This window comes from Wyeomyia smithii, chromosome 1, assembly GCF_029784165.1.
Source record: "Wyeomyia smithii strain HCP4-BCI-WySm-NY-G18 chromosome 1, ASM2978416v1, whole genome shotgun sequence".
Taxonomy (NCBI): Eukaryota; Metazoa; Arthropoda; class Insecta; order Diptera; family Culicidae; genus Wyeomyia; species Wyeomyia smithii.
In genome coordinates this window covers 145,235,929-145,253,122 of record NC_073694.1, presented here as the reverse complement: position 1 = coordinate 145,253,122, position 17,194 = coordinate 145,235,929, and the positions used below count along the sequence as shown (strand labels likewise).

Below are 17,194 nucleotides of genomic sequence, written 5' to 3'. Positions count from 1 at the left end.
GTTCAATTCCCGATCTGGTAGAGGATTTTTTCATACTGGAAATTTTCTCGACTCAACACTGGAGCACGGTGTACCTTTGTACTTATCCTGTTGCCCACATGAAGGGAGACTCGATGTAAAGAAGGAAGCGTTTCACCCGCAGCCGAGCAGGTCTCAGACAGCTACCCGCGGTGGGACGTAAAGTCGTCATTGGGAACATGAATGCTCAGGTAGGACGGGAGGCAATGTACATACCAGTAATCGGACCAGATAGCCTGCATGTTGTGGCTGTCGGTGCGTTTGCTTTGCAGGTTCTCGTGGTATGGTAGTCTGAAGTATCTTCTTCTCCCGTAAAGTTATCCACATAACCATTTGAACATCACCCGACCACTAGAGAAAGAATCAAATCGACTCAGTTATAAATGACGGAAGGATCTTCGCCGACATCATCAACGTTCGCACCTACTACTGAAGTAGCTGTATGTATACTCTCAAAGCTCGCGACGGTGTTAAATACCTACGGAAGTCGAACGCCGCGACCAAATATTGAGCTACTACGAGACGGCGGGGTTGCTCAGGAATGGACGCACTAGTTGCAGGCAACACTACCCACGGAAGAACACTTGTGCGCAGCTACTCTTGAAGATGGCTAGAAAAGCATTCAATCCGCTATGGGTGCCACAGTAGTGGCGCCACTAGGTACAAGGGCTCCAGATCATAGAAACGACTTGTTAGACGTCGAATGAAAATGGTTAGTCGAGGAGCACGAGCGAGAATGTTGCAACACCGTACCGTACGAGAGCGAATGTGGAAAGATACCGACCAAAACTTAGTTGCTCGAAGGAATAAGCGTCAACAAGAAGACCGAAATCGCGGAGTAATGGAAGAGCTGTACTGAGCCAACGACACTCGGAAGTTCGACAGCTACAGTTTAACAGCTCCCGCAAAGGTTTCGTGTGCGTAAAAGGTGCAAGCAGCACTCTGATGAGCTGAACTTTGTGGTTCATATAGTAGTAGTGAGAAGACCAGCCTGTGATCTCCTGGAAATGGAGGTCGTGCTGATAAACCATAAAAAGCTGATAGAGTGGACCAACTTCCCAGCGAGCTGTTGAAATACGGTGGAGAACATTGGCTGTAGCCATGCACTGGGTCATTGTCAAGATTTGGGAAAAATAACGAGTATCAGAGGAGTGGATGGACAAACTGAAGTGCTGCAATTACCAGGTAATGACTCTGCTGAACAGCCGCCTACAAGGTACTCTTCCAAATTCTCTGCCGTCAACTATCGCCGAAGCAGTTTGTCAGGCAATGCCAGACGGGATTGGGTGACCGCGCCTCCACGGATCATTGCTCTGGAAGGTGAAATTAAAAGACCGGGGATTAACACGAGTGGTACGATATTCCAAAAGTCGGAGCCAAACGGATTGGACTGGTCATTGATGCATAGAAGACGAAGTATATGAAGGAAAGAAGTTCCAGAGAAGATAATGCTAATCTTCCACCTAGTGTTCAATTTGGTGGTGATGAAATCGAAGTGGTCGACAAGTTCGTATATCTGGGCAAACTGGTAACCGCTGACAGAGAAATTCAACGGTGCGTTATGGCAGGGAAACGAACATACTCTGGTCTCCCAGTCTTTTACGACCAAGAGAAATGGACTATACTTGTGGATGGGTTGCACTTGTGGCGATTTTTTGTTCCATTGTCGGTGAACTGGTGATGGAGAACGGAACGAAGTGATTGAAACACGAACTGCACAAGCTGCTTGGAGATCCATCTACGTCCACACCACTAAGATTGACAGGTTGCGGTGGGCATGAGGTATGTCGCAAAAGTGTTGCACGACATCCGGGTTAAGATGGTTCTTGTTTTGAGTGTATGTTTATCAGTTATGGCGGTTGAAGGAAGATGATCGATCATACCATGTAGGACTTTTTATACTGCTTCTCTAGAAATATTTACACGAACTTCTGAAAATCGCGTCAAATAGCATTACCCGCTTGAGATATTCCGGATTAACCACGAGCTTGAACACCTCTTTGTCAAACCCAGTGGTTAGAAGGTGGCTAAAGCTGGAAGAATACTTCAGGCAGGGCATGTAGCTAGAATACCGTATAACTACCCTGCAAAATTGGTGTTCGCTTCAAATCTGGTAGGAATATGGAGACAAAGGGCGCAAAGAGCGAGATGGGTGGACCAGATGGAGCACGATCCGCAGAGCACCTAGAGCCAACGGAATTGGAGGCAGGTAGCCATGCACCGAGTAAATTGGCGGAACTACGTTATGCAGGCTATGTCTAAGGGTGTACAGCCAAGCTTAAGATATTCTCAAAAGTGCCAATACTTATCGTTAGACATCACGGTAATTATCTCTGTATGTAGAAGATCGCAAAACGTCTATTCACAGGAACTTTTTTGAAAAATAATTTGGTTCGTATGGTGTGAAAAATTTGTCTACACCACCCTTATTAATCTTCAGGGCATCATACCTTGGTTCCGCCCAGAAATTGGGCGTCGCCACCTCGGAATATGAAATCGCATCATACACTGATTTTCAGTTTCTAAAAATAGTCCCGGTTCTTGAAATATCAATATTGGGAAGTAATTGAGCACCTTATCATCGATAGATGGCCTTTGGTCGTCATCTTGATTTCGAAAAAAAAAACAAATTTCGATTACACAACGGAGAACAGTTCAGGAGAGACTGAGTTGGTTTTTTTACAGATCATTAATCTCTTTCAATTGGGTATAGTTCGTTCCATGTAGTACATGGTCTTTTAACTCTCACTCAGTTAGTCGGGCCTAAATACAACAGGTTCATTCCACTAAATTTATTATAACTGGATAGTTTACACTATATTGTCATTGACATGGTAATTTAATTCAATCCAATTTAAGAAATTTACTACGTGCAGGGTGGTTATTTAAACCCCTGTGATTCTGTAGTCAAGATGAAGACAGATGAAGCGTGTCATTAGAGGGAGGCCGATCAGTGACCGTATATGCGTGTTGAGAATTAAGGGCAAAATCTTCAACTACAGCCCAATAAATGTGTACGCACCGACCAACGAGAAACCTGATGACGAAAAGGAAGAGTTCTATGAGCTCCTGGAAAAGACTTACAATGAGTGCCCAGGACACGATATAAAGATTGTCATCGGAGATGCAAATGCACAGGTCGGGCAGGAAGACTTCTTCCGCCCCGTAACTGGTAGGGAAAGCTTCCACTCTACTACGAACGACAATGGCCTGAGGCTTGTCAATTTCGCTGCAGCTAGGGGGATGGCTATCTGTAGCACTCATTTGGCACGCCAGAAAATACGTAAGCACACCTGGATGCACCCGAATGGAGAGCTTTGCTCTCAAATTGACCACGTTCTGATTGATGGACGGCACTTTTCAGACGTTACAGACGTGGGGTCGTTCAGAGGACCGAACGTTGACTCTGATCACTATCTTGTAGTAGCCAAAATCCGTGCCCGGCTGTCCAACGTGTTGAAACCCAAGGCAACGAGGAGGATCCAGTTGAACATCCAGCGGCTATCAACTGGAGGAGTGGCTGCAGAGTATTCGCAGAAGGTTGATGAACGAATTGAGGAAAGAGCTGAAGGGAACCTGAATGAACAGTGGAGGCACATCCATAGTTCGATCAGCACTACAGCGCGGGAAGTGTTGGGTACAACTCCGGCAGCTGCGTCCAATGAGTGGTTTGACGCTGAGTGCCAGCGAGTGACGGAGGAGAAGAACCGCGCCAGGGGTCACATGTTGGCCAAGGCTATGACTCGTCAGAGCATGGTTAAATATCGAGATGCTAGAGCCGCTGAAAAGAGACTCCATCACCGGAAGAAACGACAGCATTGGGAGCGTATTTTTGCGGAGGCGGAAGGTTGCTTCTCCAGGCACGATGCGAGGAGCTTCTACAAGAAGATCAACGGAATCAAGAATCGAAACGTGTCAGCCCTTGTCATGTGCAACGATAGGGAGGGAAACCTGATAACCGATAAACAGAGGTGACCAGACGTTAGAAGGAACACTTCAATGTTCTGTTGAACGGTGAGGGAAACAGTGGAGTCGAAAGGAGCAGGAAGACTATTGGGAATGTGGATGCTGTGGATCCAACATCCATGGACGAGGTGAAAGAGCAGTAAGAGAGCTGAGAAACTGCAAGGCAGCCGGGAAGGACGGCATTCCCGCTGAACTCTTCAAAGTTGGGAGCGAACTGCTGTATCGTGCCATCCATCGGATCATGCTGAGAGTGTGGTCTGATGACGAAATGCCCGATCTACAAAAAAGGTCATCGCCTGGACTGTAGCAATTATCGGGGTATAACTCTTCTCAATACTGTGTACAAAATTCTCTCCCGCATCTTGTTCCACAGACTGAGGCCGTTGAAGGAGACCTTTGTTGACGAGTACCAATGCGGTTTTCGAGGGGGACGCTCCACGACGGACCAAATGTTTACCTTGCGACAAATCCTCGATAAATTTCGAGAATTCAACTTGCAGACGCACCATCTGTTCATAAACTTCAGGGCAGCGTACGATTCAGTTAAGAGAAATGAGTTATGGCAGATTATGCTCGAACATGGCTTCCCAACAAGCCACCCTTGAAGGTTCTACATCAAGCGTCAGAAGATGCTATACGGAGGGCTGGTGTGCAGAGAAGCGGCACCATAATTACGAAGTCGCACATGCTTCTCGGTTTTGCGGACGATATCGACATCATTGGTATCAATCGTAGAGCTGGGGAAGAGGCTTTCGGACCTCTCAGGAGGGAAGCTGCGAGATTAGGGCTTGTCATAAACTCTGCCAAAACTTAATAAACTCTGCCAAAACACTGCGGTGGTGCTAGATGGGGAAACATTTGAAGTAGTCGACGAATTTATTTACCTGGGAACATTAGTGACATGTGACAACGAGGTGAGCCGTGAGATAAAGAGGCGGATAGCAGCCGCAAACAGGGCCTTTTACGGATTACGTAACCAGCTAAGGTCCCGCAGTCTGCAAATCTGTACTAAACTTGCACTCTATAAAACACTGATTCTTCCGGTGGTTCTCTACGACCATGAATCATGGACGCTGAAAGAGGCTCGGCGAGCTCTTGGTGTTTTTGAGCGTAGGATTTTGCGTTCAATCCTTGGCGACAAACTAGAAAATGGTGTTTGGCGCAGACGCATGAACCATGAAGTGTACCAGGCATACAAATCGGCGGATATAGTCAAGCGGATAAAACACGGCAGGCTTCAGGGGGCTGGGCATGTAGCGAGGATGCCGGATGAGCGTCAAGCGAAGGCTATATTTAGCAGGAATCCCGATAGAGGTCGTCAGTTCTGGAAACGATGTCACAGAATTGATGATCGCGGGGTCTTTCCAAAAGGCAATAATCAATTTTGACAACCAGGTAGCGCTAGTGCATTCGTACGCGAACACCAATATAGGATCGATAGGCGCAGATTTCCAGATACCGGAGTACTTTAAATACCAACACTGGGTGGGTTTTGAATTTCTTGTAGAGTTTTATACAGCCCTTCAGAAACCGATAGTCATATTGAATTTGAAAATCCAGACATGACTGAGAATCGAAAAGTTCCTGACATTCTTAACAATTGAGACCTCTACCCCTGAAGTTATCTTCACCATTTTACAATACTTGTTTTGTGAGAAGAATATGTGTGTCAAGAGTATTATTAGATTCTAAATAACTGTAGAAGTTAACGAATCGAATGTGATATTTTATGAAGTACAATCATAAAGATTGAAAATCTTACTCTATTTGTAGGATTTTTTGTTGATTTAGCCAGAAATTAGTGTAATGTGAAAGTTATTCAAAAGGTTCATGAGATTAAGTGAATAAAAATTAAAAGTGATAATTGTGATAAGATTTATATCATAAGATAAAACAAGAAAAACTTCAGATAACCTCAATAAAATATTTCCAATATAATGCTTCAATAAATTACTATAAAGTCGTTTCGAAAGTAGCTTGCTATTCTTTCTGTTACTGTATTTTCTCAGCGAACTTTTTCTTTTGAAGTGATATGCACTGATATCAAATATCGGATCTTTGCTGGAACGCGAGAAAACAAATCTATTTATCCGCGTTAATGCCGTTTCTCCTCAGGCGGTGATCCGTCTGCTATTCCGGTTACTGCTACAAAATTCTGTTTCTCTGTTTCCTAACTGTGCCCTTCGGCGGGGCTGATGTTTATCTATTTGCCATTATGCAATTAGCTGGGGGTGGTTTTGGTTACCACGAACCAACGCCGACAACGGTCGCTTTCGATCCACGACAATAACTTCAGTTGTACACAGTACTATACACTTATAACTTTTCATTTTTAATATATAAGGAGATATATAATTTTCGCTAGAATATGAAAAAAAAAAACAATTTTTGATTTAATTGAATAAGAGATATAGTTTTCTGATAGTACAGTTTTTTCCAAAAAAAGCTTTTGTCGATCAAAATCATTATTGTTGAAAGAGTCTTTCCTCTAATAGTAAAAAATTTCCTCGTCATTTTATTTTTGTGTTTGTGTATCAATTAAATTAACAATTTGTTGGGAATCTGTTAATTGTGATAATTCAAAGAATGAGAATAATACTTTATATCTCTGGTAAAATAACCTAATGTATGTTTCTGACAATTACATTTTTTTGAGTAGACAATCATAACCTTTTAGAAAATCAGTACGTATCGTCATAACTACAAAATTAAAGCTTGCCGGTAGATTTCTGAAGATGCAAAGATCCTTCTTATCAGAAAATTTTCGTGTTCAAAAAATCATTAAAATTAAAAAGTTCAACAAAAAAACTGAAGTTTTGATATATTCAATACTAGGGTGTTCTCAAGCCATAAACAGCTCAAACACTTTTAGTGGCCAAATAACGGCCAAACTATTTTTATTATCATTACCTCTACCCTGGGGCTTTTAGTTAGTTTGCTTATACGCTCAGCCATGGAGGATGCACTACTATTCGACTAACAATAAAAGCTTTCGAGGTACATAGTTATATTCTCTACCAACGACCGACCGATCATGTAGTTTCCGCGAGGAAGTAAGCTTTTATTTTACATGACTTTTTTGAGACTTGTGTGAGCAACAAATAAAAAATAAACTATTGTTTTCGTTTTGCTCGTTTTACCGGAAATTGAAATTATTTTTGCATGGTCTAAAACGCATCATCCGTGTAAAAATAAAGTCTACTGTATCATACGGCATCAGCTGCTAACGTGAAAACTTTGCTTTCTTCTCGCAGGTCTACCGATGCCGGGTGGATTTCCAGAACTCGCCTACGCGAAATCACCGGATAAATTTGACGGTAACAGGTAAGTTGAGTTAGTCAATTTTAGGGCCAGAGATAAAACCAGCCGATAGCTGTTTCCCTGGGGTAACAAAACGAACTCATCAGCCAAAAAGTAATCATCCAATTGGCGTTACAAGATAATTATTTAAGGTAAAGCTTTTAATTAAAATACATCCACGTCGAACATAAAGGAAAACGTTGAGCAAGATTTTCCCCTCATTAAAAAAGTTTCGCTCTTTAATCCTAATGAGGGCACAATGGGTTTGAGGTTCGGTGCGGCGCGGTTTGCGACCAAACAAAGCCTCTCGGTTTGTTGTGCAAAGTCGCCACCCGAAGCGGATTTTCCGGGGAAGCCAAGAAAGCGGCACTTTAGCGGAAATGACGGCAGCAGTTTGGCTTGGGTCGGTAAATTCTCGTTAAAGATTCTACAACTTTTTATCTAATGAGACCTTGTTTTTGTTGCCGTATCTTGCCGAAGCCATCACGGCGGAAGCAGTCAAATGGTTCTGCACAACCGCCAATCATGGCACTGCCATCAGCCATTCGATATCGCTCCTGTGATCGTTTGTTGGAGCAACATTTTGGGCTATGTACGTGTAGCGAGATGCGAAACAGCGGTACTTACCGTAAGATAACCTCCGCAGCCGGGTAATGAGAGCCGGGAACAAATCGGTAAATTTATCAAAGAACAAGGAGTAGTGTGGTTAGGTAATTATAACGAGTGATAATTAGGGCTCGGATATTGTTTCACACAAGACAGATGCTTTGAGCACTATTTAGTTAGAATTGAAGAAGTAATATATTTCCGATAATGGGAACATTTTCGACATGATTCCAAAACTGTGAGAAACTTAGGTGGCACTCTTTTTATTTAAATACTAGCTGACCCGGCAAACTTCGTACCGCCGCCTTGAGTTTTATTGACTGTTGTATTGCAAAACTGAAATATCTAACTGCTGCTAAAAAACATACCTACGATATGTTTCGGCTCTGATTTGTTTTTAGTTTTTTTCTCATTCCTGCGCTCGTAAAATTCTACGGTTTTATTTAATTGAACATTATGAAGCACCTTTCAACCATAATCAAACCATTTCAATACATTTCTGAAAATAAGCAGTCATTCTTTTAAATATTACGAAGGAAATTATTGCATTATTTTTTCAATTATTCAAAAGCTTGGCTTAATGCGATTATAGTAATACCCTTCTGCCTGGCCAATTTCACTGGAACAGATTTTATGAAAAACTTTAGAATTCTAAATAATTCAAGCCTAAAATTCGGAATATACGAAACATGTGAAAGTGGTCAAGGCGATCCTAACCACTAAATTCTATATATTCCACAATGTCGGGGTCAGGGTCACGTGAATATGCGACATAGAGCTGTCCATGTGAGAAGCATGAATACTCGGAGTTTATGCCACAAATTTTCAGTGACTGTCCATGGGTTTTATCAATAGTCATCGCGAATGCGCGACGCACGGGAAATTGCAGACGTTTAAAATTTAACGGCAAATCGGTAGGAGTAATCAAGATACGCGGGATTATTACGACTTCTCCTTTGTAGTTTCCTGTCAGAAAAATTTGACCTTGAATAAAGTAGTAGTATTTGAAAATATTTGATTAGCATTCTTCTCTTAATTGTGTGTTTAAGTTAGTATACTTTATTTTTCTTTTGTTCAAGACTCGTTTAAAGACTATGGAAACTAAGTGTGTAACTGACGATTTTGAGATATATGGGGTGTCGAACGTCGTGCATTTCGAGCTCGTCTTGTTCTTAACCGATCAACTTTCCTCCGGGACTCGTATATTTCCTGACTTTTTAATATTCTATCTTCAGTGATTCGGAGTCTGACACTTTTATTGATCTGCTACTACTTGTGTCTTAACTCGCCAAACTGGAACAAAAACAACGAATTTAATTTTTATTCAACGGCATGTTAAGTATTTGAACATTCCACTTACAACACTTACATCTGAACACTTCAACCACAGCGGAAATTTGTCAAAGTCAACTGGAAGATATGCAAGAATCAGTTTGATCATATAGATTAGGGAACATTCCTTTTATAAAATACCCTTAGCGGCATCTTCGTTAGAAAGTATTCCCACTACATGTGGAAGAAAATTAATCGCCACCAACTGAAACCAGTGTGAATGCTTCTCAGAATTCTTGCAAAAACACATTATTATTTTTAATATATTATGTTTATTACGTTCTTTCTTGAAAAACAGTCACAGCACAAATTAACAGAAACCGCCGTTGAATTTAAGTGGCATCAACAGAAACCAATACGAAAATCGCATAGAACTATTCCATAAAATATTTAAAAAAATAAAGGCTATCGTTTAAGTACGCCCCGGTGATAAAAACTTGTTTCGAATTTTTCCGATCAAAGGCAACAAAAAATCGTTACTCACTAAAACTCACAGAAAACCTCTCAGAATCTCAGAAGGGCGGGAAACATCAAGGGTTGGTTTTTAACGTTTAATAACTTTTCATATTTTTTTTTGTTATTGCCATGGCATAGTCACAATATGGTTTTGTCCTGAACAAAAATTCTCGCAAAACCTAATGGCCAACCATTTTTCGGGTATCTTTTTTTTTCAAACAAACAACGTGACCATGTGACATAAAGCTGTTTATGCGAGAATATGCATGTTTTAGGTTTAATGTCACCAGTTATCAGGGCTTTGGGTATTATCGAATATCACGCAATTGCGGAGCGCGAAGGTACATACAGACGTTTGAAATTAGATGGTAAATTGGTAGGTACACGGAGCTTCGAAATTTCCGCTTCAATGACATTAATATTTCATCTGCTTTTTGAGGCAGATCTGCTGCCTAAACACAGTGCAATTGACTTTTCGCAACATTATAGTTTTCAATTCAACATTCAACAATTAATTGTAAATCCAGAGATTTGTAGGAATGCAATAGTGCCTATTTAACGAAACATGAACAGAACTCAATGTTTTTTGAGAAGCAAAAACTACACGTTCATTTTACCGGCTAACAGAATCATTGCAGCATGAGCAAATGTCAATGATCGAAGTCAGTGTGCATTTTATAAAAAATTGAACTTATTGATTAGATCCGAGCAATGGTAAATTTAATCATTGCACATGTAGTGTTATTCTTGTTCTTTCTATTCATTTATCAGATAAATAAAACGATTATATGCAACTTTACTCAAACAAGCCAGAAATTTAATTTACATTATCAAGTATATGCCCTTGAATAAAATCAAAGCCACGTTGAGAGTATTCACATGCATATCAAGTTTGCTGCTACCACGCTATAGCGCTTTTGCATAGAAAAGGTGTAGTAGGCAGCGAAAACGAATATCACTTTATATGTGAATCATTAACAGGTACTTGCTTACTCAACTACGACGCCTCAATAACGACGCTACAACAGCTTGTCTACCGCTCATAGGCTGCACTCATAGTAATCTAATGACGTTGTTTTTGGAGCAAAAGACGGGAAAAGGCGAAAATGTATTTCATTTTTTTTAAACTTTATCAGTAGATTATTGTTATTTTATGGCTTATTAACTCGTCGAAGATCAAGACAAAACAAACACAAAAAGAATCATTCAAATCCGTTGATTCTATTTGGAGTGAAACGCCGTTATACAGACACCAACTTATTTTTATTTAATAGATATCTTTCATAAACAACATTTTGAGGAAATTATAAAAAACTTCAGTATCGTGTCACATTTGTCAAAATATGGTCCCCATGAGCCAGCAGAAAAAAAATTACAGCTCTATCAATCGAACTCTTACCCTAACGACGAAAAAAGTGAAACTACTCCGTTCAGAAAAGAGTGAGTTTCGAGAGCCGTTGCGAGCCGTTGCGAAGAAAACGGACATCGTGCGGCACTTTGTGGACACCGGATACGCCCGTTCCGGCACCTATATACAACATCTTGGTTTTATTGGACAACAAACAGAGCATCGAAAGACAGCCTGGTTTCAGACGGCCGACGACCCTGAGCGACAAGAAGCTACGAAGCATGCTGAAGACCGAGGAAAATGTGGCTACATCGCTGCGTGCGCTTGGTCGGAAGGTCGGTGCAACCAGCCAAGCAATGAAAAAGTGCGTGGAAAACATAGACATACGTATCAGGAGGAGGAAGTTTCGTCCACTGGTCTGGGAGCTGCAGGCAAGGAGGCAGCGGTGGTGATGGACCTGTCTTACATTGGATGGCAACGACTGGCAGGGCACTTCGGGTTTTACTTCCTCCACGAAGGAAGTGAGCACCTAACTGAAGCTCCGTTCACACACCAAGTTCTCAAAGAAGGTGCTGCTGTTGCTGACAATCAGCTAGAAGGGGATGTCAAAGCTGCTCTTTTATCACTCCAGACTGGCCGTGAATAGGAAATATAGAGTACCAAGTGCCTGTCGGAAGTTGCGTCGTTCATCAAGAAATACCATAAGGACGAAAACGCGGCATATTTGCCGGATCTGGCGTCGTGTCATTACTCGAAGCCAATTGTTGGAGGAGATGGAGCGGTTAAATATCGATGTGGTACCTAAGTTGGCGAAGCCGTTCAAGGTCCCAAAGTTAAGTCCCATCGAGAATTTCTGGGTTAACCTGAAGCGTAAGATTCACTCCAACAATTTTGTCGCGAAAACTGAAGAGGAATCTTCTATCTATCTATCTATTTATCTATCTTCTATCCATTCTTCTACTATTTATATAAAAGAAAAGTTTTGTTTGTATGTATGTATGTATGTTCCAGCATAACTCTCGAAGGCCTGAACCGATTTTAACCAAACTTGGCATACGTGTTCTTTGTTCAAAGGGAGTGGTCATACAAATATTGGATAGGGGGGGGGGGCTCCCTTTGAAGAAGGAGGGGGTCAAAAGTAACAAATTTTCATACATAAGGGAAACTTTTCATTGAAATTTGATGATTTTCGGGTTCTTGGTCATATTGGATATTTATTTTTATTTTAGGAGTAAAAATGACTCTTAAGAACCGGTTATCGGTGTCTGACGAAACTTCAAAACTTGGGTTGCCGACTTCCGGTTTCTGGAAATTCGCGAAAATTGATAATTTAATTATATACTTGACAATATGGGTATTTTAAGAATCGGAACGACGTCGTCATACGAAAATCGATCATATATTTCCAAATATTGGCCTTTTTGAAACGTAGTGACGTCTATTTGCAGCCGAAAATCGGCTTTCGGGCAAATGTTTCTAGAGAAGTGTTTCAAAACATCCAACCTGCTTTGATCCGTTTTTGGCACCCAAAGGAGGAGGGGGTCTCAATTGGTCAGAAATTCAAGTTTTTTCATGCACTATGGAAATTTTCTGAATGAATACGGTCATGTCTGGAGACCGGGAATTGATTTCCAGAGACCGGAACATGATGACTAAAAGAGAAAGGGGCAGCTATCAAAGAGGAAGGCATGTGCGTAGCCAGAATTTCAAATAGGGGGGGGGGGGTCGCAAGCTCTTCAAAATTTTAGAAGTAAAAAATGGTTCACTGGTCGCTTTTTACGCGGTTGTTTTTACGCGGATTTTTAACGCGGCTTTTTTTACGTGGATTCCGGAATTAACGCGGTTTTTTTCGCGGATTTAGAAATTTACGCGTTTTTTTACGCGGATTCCGGAATTTACGCGGCACGTATCCCCCGCGTAAAAAGCGACTTTAGTGTGTTTTGAAAAATAGAAATAAATACTAATCTTTAGTGATTGTTACATCAAGGCAACCAGTGAAAAGTTGTCCTTGACATCAGAGTGGAAAATTTGACAATTCTTTGTCCAACTTCGAATATAAATAGATGTTCTTTACTAAAAACTCTTAAGTTCATTTAAACCTTTGGACATATTATTTTGGCAACGAGGATCTCAAGAATCCACGAACATGGCAAAAGATAGAGTTGATCAGCAGCCGCAACCGGGAATTCAAGATATGATTCACAAGATGGCCCAAATTTTACAGCGGATAGCGGTCCAGCAGCGTCAGTATCAAACCCCGGAGCAGATTTTGGAGTCCCTCTTTTTGAACATCATCGAGTTTGTCTTCGACGAAGAAAACGGAGTTACGTTCGGACGTTGTTGTTTAACCGCTACCAGGACCTCTTTGAGAACGATGCAGGCCAGCTGAATGATGCGGCGAAGGTGCGTTTACTTCTCCGAAAGCTGGACACCCATTTGCACAGCCGCTATCTCAACTACATTCAGTCAAAGCTTACCAAGGACGTGAAGATTGAAGACACAGTCAAGATTCTCAATAAAGTCCTCGGGCATCAAACGTCAAACGTTCCGGAAGCGGTTCATGTGTCTTTTCACGATTGTTGTTGACCATCTGCCGATGAACACTCAGCAAGCAAAGAGCACTCAACCGCTGTTCAAATATTGTTGACCTCAGCCAGGTTTTCACCCGACGTAATGCGCTGAACGAGCGTTCAATCGTGCATGTTTCCATGGTAGAGCAAGTGCAATTTTAACTGCTTTCTCAGTCGCAGGGAAGAAAGAACGGGTTTCAGCTAGCAGGTCTATAAGATCCAACTCTTCCAAGTTATTACGGTCTGCTCTCATACTGCTGCAATGTTTATACAAAACTTCCACCTCAGAACAAAATTGTCAACTTCGTAAAAAATTACGAAATTTTCGGTTTTGCGCTTGAACTTTTCCAACGACATGCTTATTATGTAAGCGGGATGTAGCAAGGACAAGGCGTAGGCAGGTGCACTATCTTCATCGAACCGTGTTTCCAGTGAGGTTACAAGAGAATCAAAATAAGAAATTGTCACAGCTCGGTTCCAATACTCCAAGCTAGTTTTTTTTTATTCTCGCTTATTTTCCGTCGGTCTAGTTCCGCCACTGTTGTGGCCAATCACCGACGCCCAGGGAGGCGACTCCACACCCAGGACCCTAACTCACGACCCGTTTATTAACGGACCGGCGCCAACGGCTTTACTTCCTCATGCGATGGAAGGCGTGATCCCAGAGATTTTTCGCCTCAGAAAATCTCCCGGTGTCGGCTAGGATTGAATCTAGACCAGTTGGGTTGGTTGTGAGTGGATCACGCCACCTCACAACCATCGACACCTATGTCGGCGGTGGGATTCGAACCCAGGCGTCGAGCGTGGTTGGCGGAGATGTTACCAACCACACTAGGCCCCCGCTCAACTCCAAGCTAGTTGATGCAGGCGGATTTGCCCGGTGCTTTTGCCGCTGCAATATCCTTGGTGTATCAACTGAAAAACCTGTGCAATTCCTCGCAACATAGCGCAAGCATTTCAATCAATTAATTTTGATCTGGCTGGTACTTTACACAGATGTTTCTATGGGCTAAAGATGTCGTTTTGTGCTATTAGAGTTATTGAAAACAAAATTCTGCACCAATGTCAACATTTAGAGAGGGGGGCAACGCCCCCCCTGCCCCCCTCTGGCTACGCCTATGGAGGAAGGGGGTCTTAATTTATAAGGAAGTCAGGTCTTTTAGTGCCCTATGGGCACTTTTGAAAAGGTACGATAACTTTCATGCCCTCGGTCGGTCATGGCCAGAAGATGATGTCTAGGAACCGAATTAAGATGTCCGATGTTTTTCTTAAACAAAGATGGCGACTTTTGGTTTCTGGTAAGCTGTATACAACTGTAGAAAACGTTAACAAACCTTCAAACATTGGTATTTCCGGAACCAGGATGACCTTTGGAAACCAGAAATATACATGTTTTAAATTCAATATGGCGACTTCCGATTTCAGAATCTTGGGAAAAACGAATATATGCTCTGCTATATGTATATTTTCGATATCAAGATGACGTCCATAATCCAAATATTCATGTCCGGTGCAAATTTTCAAATCGTACATGGCGGATTACATTTTCTGGAATGGTTACTAGAATACAGAAGAAGGCTTGGACGTAATATTGAAACGTTGTTTTGAAATCATTTCCGCGAGTTCTGCTTTCTGTTGACCTGAGTAAAACTGAGTAAAATGGTTGAATGATGTCAATATTTCCAGAAAGAGAACTATGTTCAGAAAATGACGACAGGCGTCCAACGCTATTTTCAAATTCAAGAAAAAAAATATTCAAATACTACCTGATATTAGTTTCATAGGTCAGAGCTGACTCCCCAAAACCGAAAATTGGTGTCCGAACGTTTGGTATAGTGAGGGTTGTTTTTCTGCCTTCGAAGTTATTCAAAACTTGAGGAAAATGTGCAGATAGTCCCCGTATCTCCAAATTGTTAATAAATTCATGAAGACTGATGTTCAACTATAAGGATGATATTGATATTGTTTACACAAAAAAAAAATTAAACGAGAAGACATAGCAAGCAATAATTTTAACTATCAGAGGTGAGCTTAGGCTATTGATTATGTAATTTCAGTGTAATTTGAGTTTATTGTAAGTTAATTGTAAAGATACTGATGAGGCAATCCATTTTCTAACGGAATTTTTGAACTCACTCGACCCAACTGGAATGCCTCCGCATCGATTGTTAATCAACTAAAAAGGTGGTATATAAGCAAGTTTAAAACTAAAATAGAAATATTGCTGATGGGTTGATGATGGGTTGAATGATGGGTTGGAAAAAATATATGGAAATATAGAAAATTATAGAAAAAGCAGAAATTTTTACACGAGCAAGGCCGGGTACATTCAGCTAGTCTATTTATATAAAAAAAAAGGTTTTTTATGTATGTATGTTCCAGCATAACTCTCGAAGGCCTGAACCGATTTCAACCAAACTTGGCATACGTGTTCTTTGTTCAAAGGAAGTGATCATAGAAATATTAGATAGGGGGAGGAGTCGCCCTTGAAAAAGGAGGGGGTCAAAAGTAATAAATTTTCATACAAAATGGAAACCTTTCATTGAAATGTGATGATTTTCGGGTTCTTGGTCATATTGGGAGGCCGGAAGTTGATGTCCAGAGACCGAAACATGATGTTCGATGCCATTTGCAATCTAATATGGCGTCTTCCGGTTTCTGGGAAGCCATTTAAAACTGTTTAAATATGGCGACTTCCGGTTTCAGAATTTTATGAAAATATATTCGTTTTTCATAAAATTCTGGGATTGCAAACCCTAATATATGCTCTGTAATATGTATATTTTCGATATCAAGATGACGTCCAGAATCCAAATATTCATGTCCGGCGCAAATTTTTAAATCGTGCATGGCGGATTACATTTTCTGGAATGGTTACTAGAATACAGAAGAAGGCTTGGGCGTAATATTGAAACGATGTTTTTAAATCAATTCCGCGAGTTCTGCTTTCTGTCAAGCTGTGTAAAACTGAGTAAAATGGTTGAATAATGTCAATATTTCAGAAAGAGAACTATGTTCAAAAAATGACAGCGGGCGTCCAACGCTATTTTCAATTCAAGAAGAAAAATATACAAATACTCCCTGATATTAGGTTCATAGGTCAGAGCTGACTCCCCAAAACCGAAAATTGGTGTCCGAACGTTTGGTATATTGAGGGTTGTTTTTCTGCCTTCGAAGTTATTCAAAACTTGAGGAAAATGTGCAGATATATTTGTTCAAAACCATTCGAGAAGTATTTTTGGTTTATTTTAGAATCATTTCAAAACTTTTTTAGAGTCATGCTAGAACCATCTCAAAATCGTTTATGAATCACTGTAGAATCATTTAATAATCATTTCGAAAAGATTTTTAAATAATTTTTGAGAACCGTTTTGAAATCGTTTTTCAATTGCCTATCAATTCAATATCGTACTCGAATTATTTCATAACCATTCCAGAATAATTTTAAAAGCATTTGAATATTTCCAGAAACCGGAAGTTGTCATTTCAGAATTCAACATGGTGTTCAGAATCGATTCTGGGCGTCCATACATCATCCCGATTATGAAAATATCCGATTAGGTAGTATTCCATCGTTGCTGCTGTTTTACAAAACCAA

At 41.0% G+C, this 17,194-nt stretch overlaps 1 protein-coding gene across 3 annotated transcripts in view; it reads left to right on the top strand.

Moving 5' to 3' along the window:
- LOC129718023 (uncharacterized) overlaps positions 1–17,194 on the top strand; it is a 717,449-nt gene that overhangs the window by 459,105 nt on the left and 241,150 nt on the right. For all 3 annotated transcript variants that reach the window (XM_055668402.1, XM_055668399.1, XM_055668401.1), the window contains exon 5: positions 7,239–7,308. In XM_055668402.1, coding sequence (XP_055524377.1) covers positions 7,239–7,308 — 70 coding nt within the window. The remainder of the gene's footprint in view (positions 1–7,238; positions 7,309–17,194) is intronic.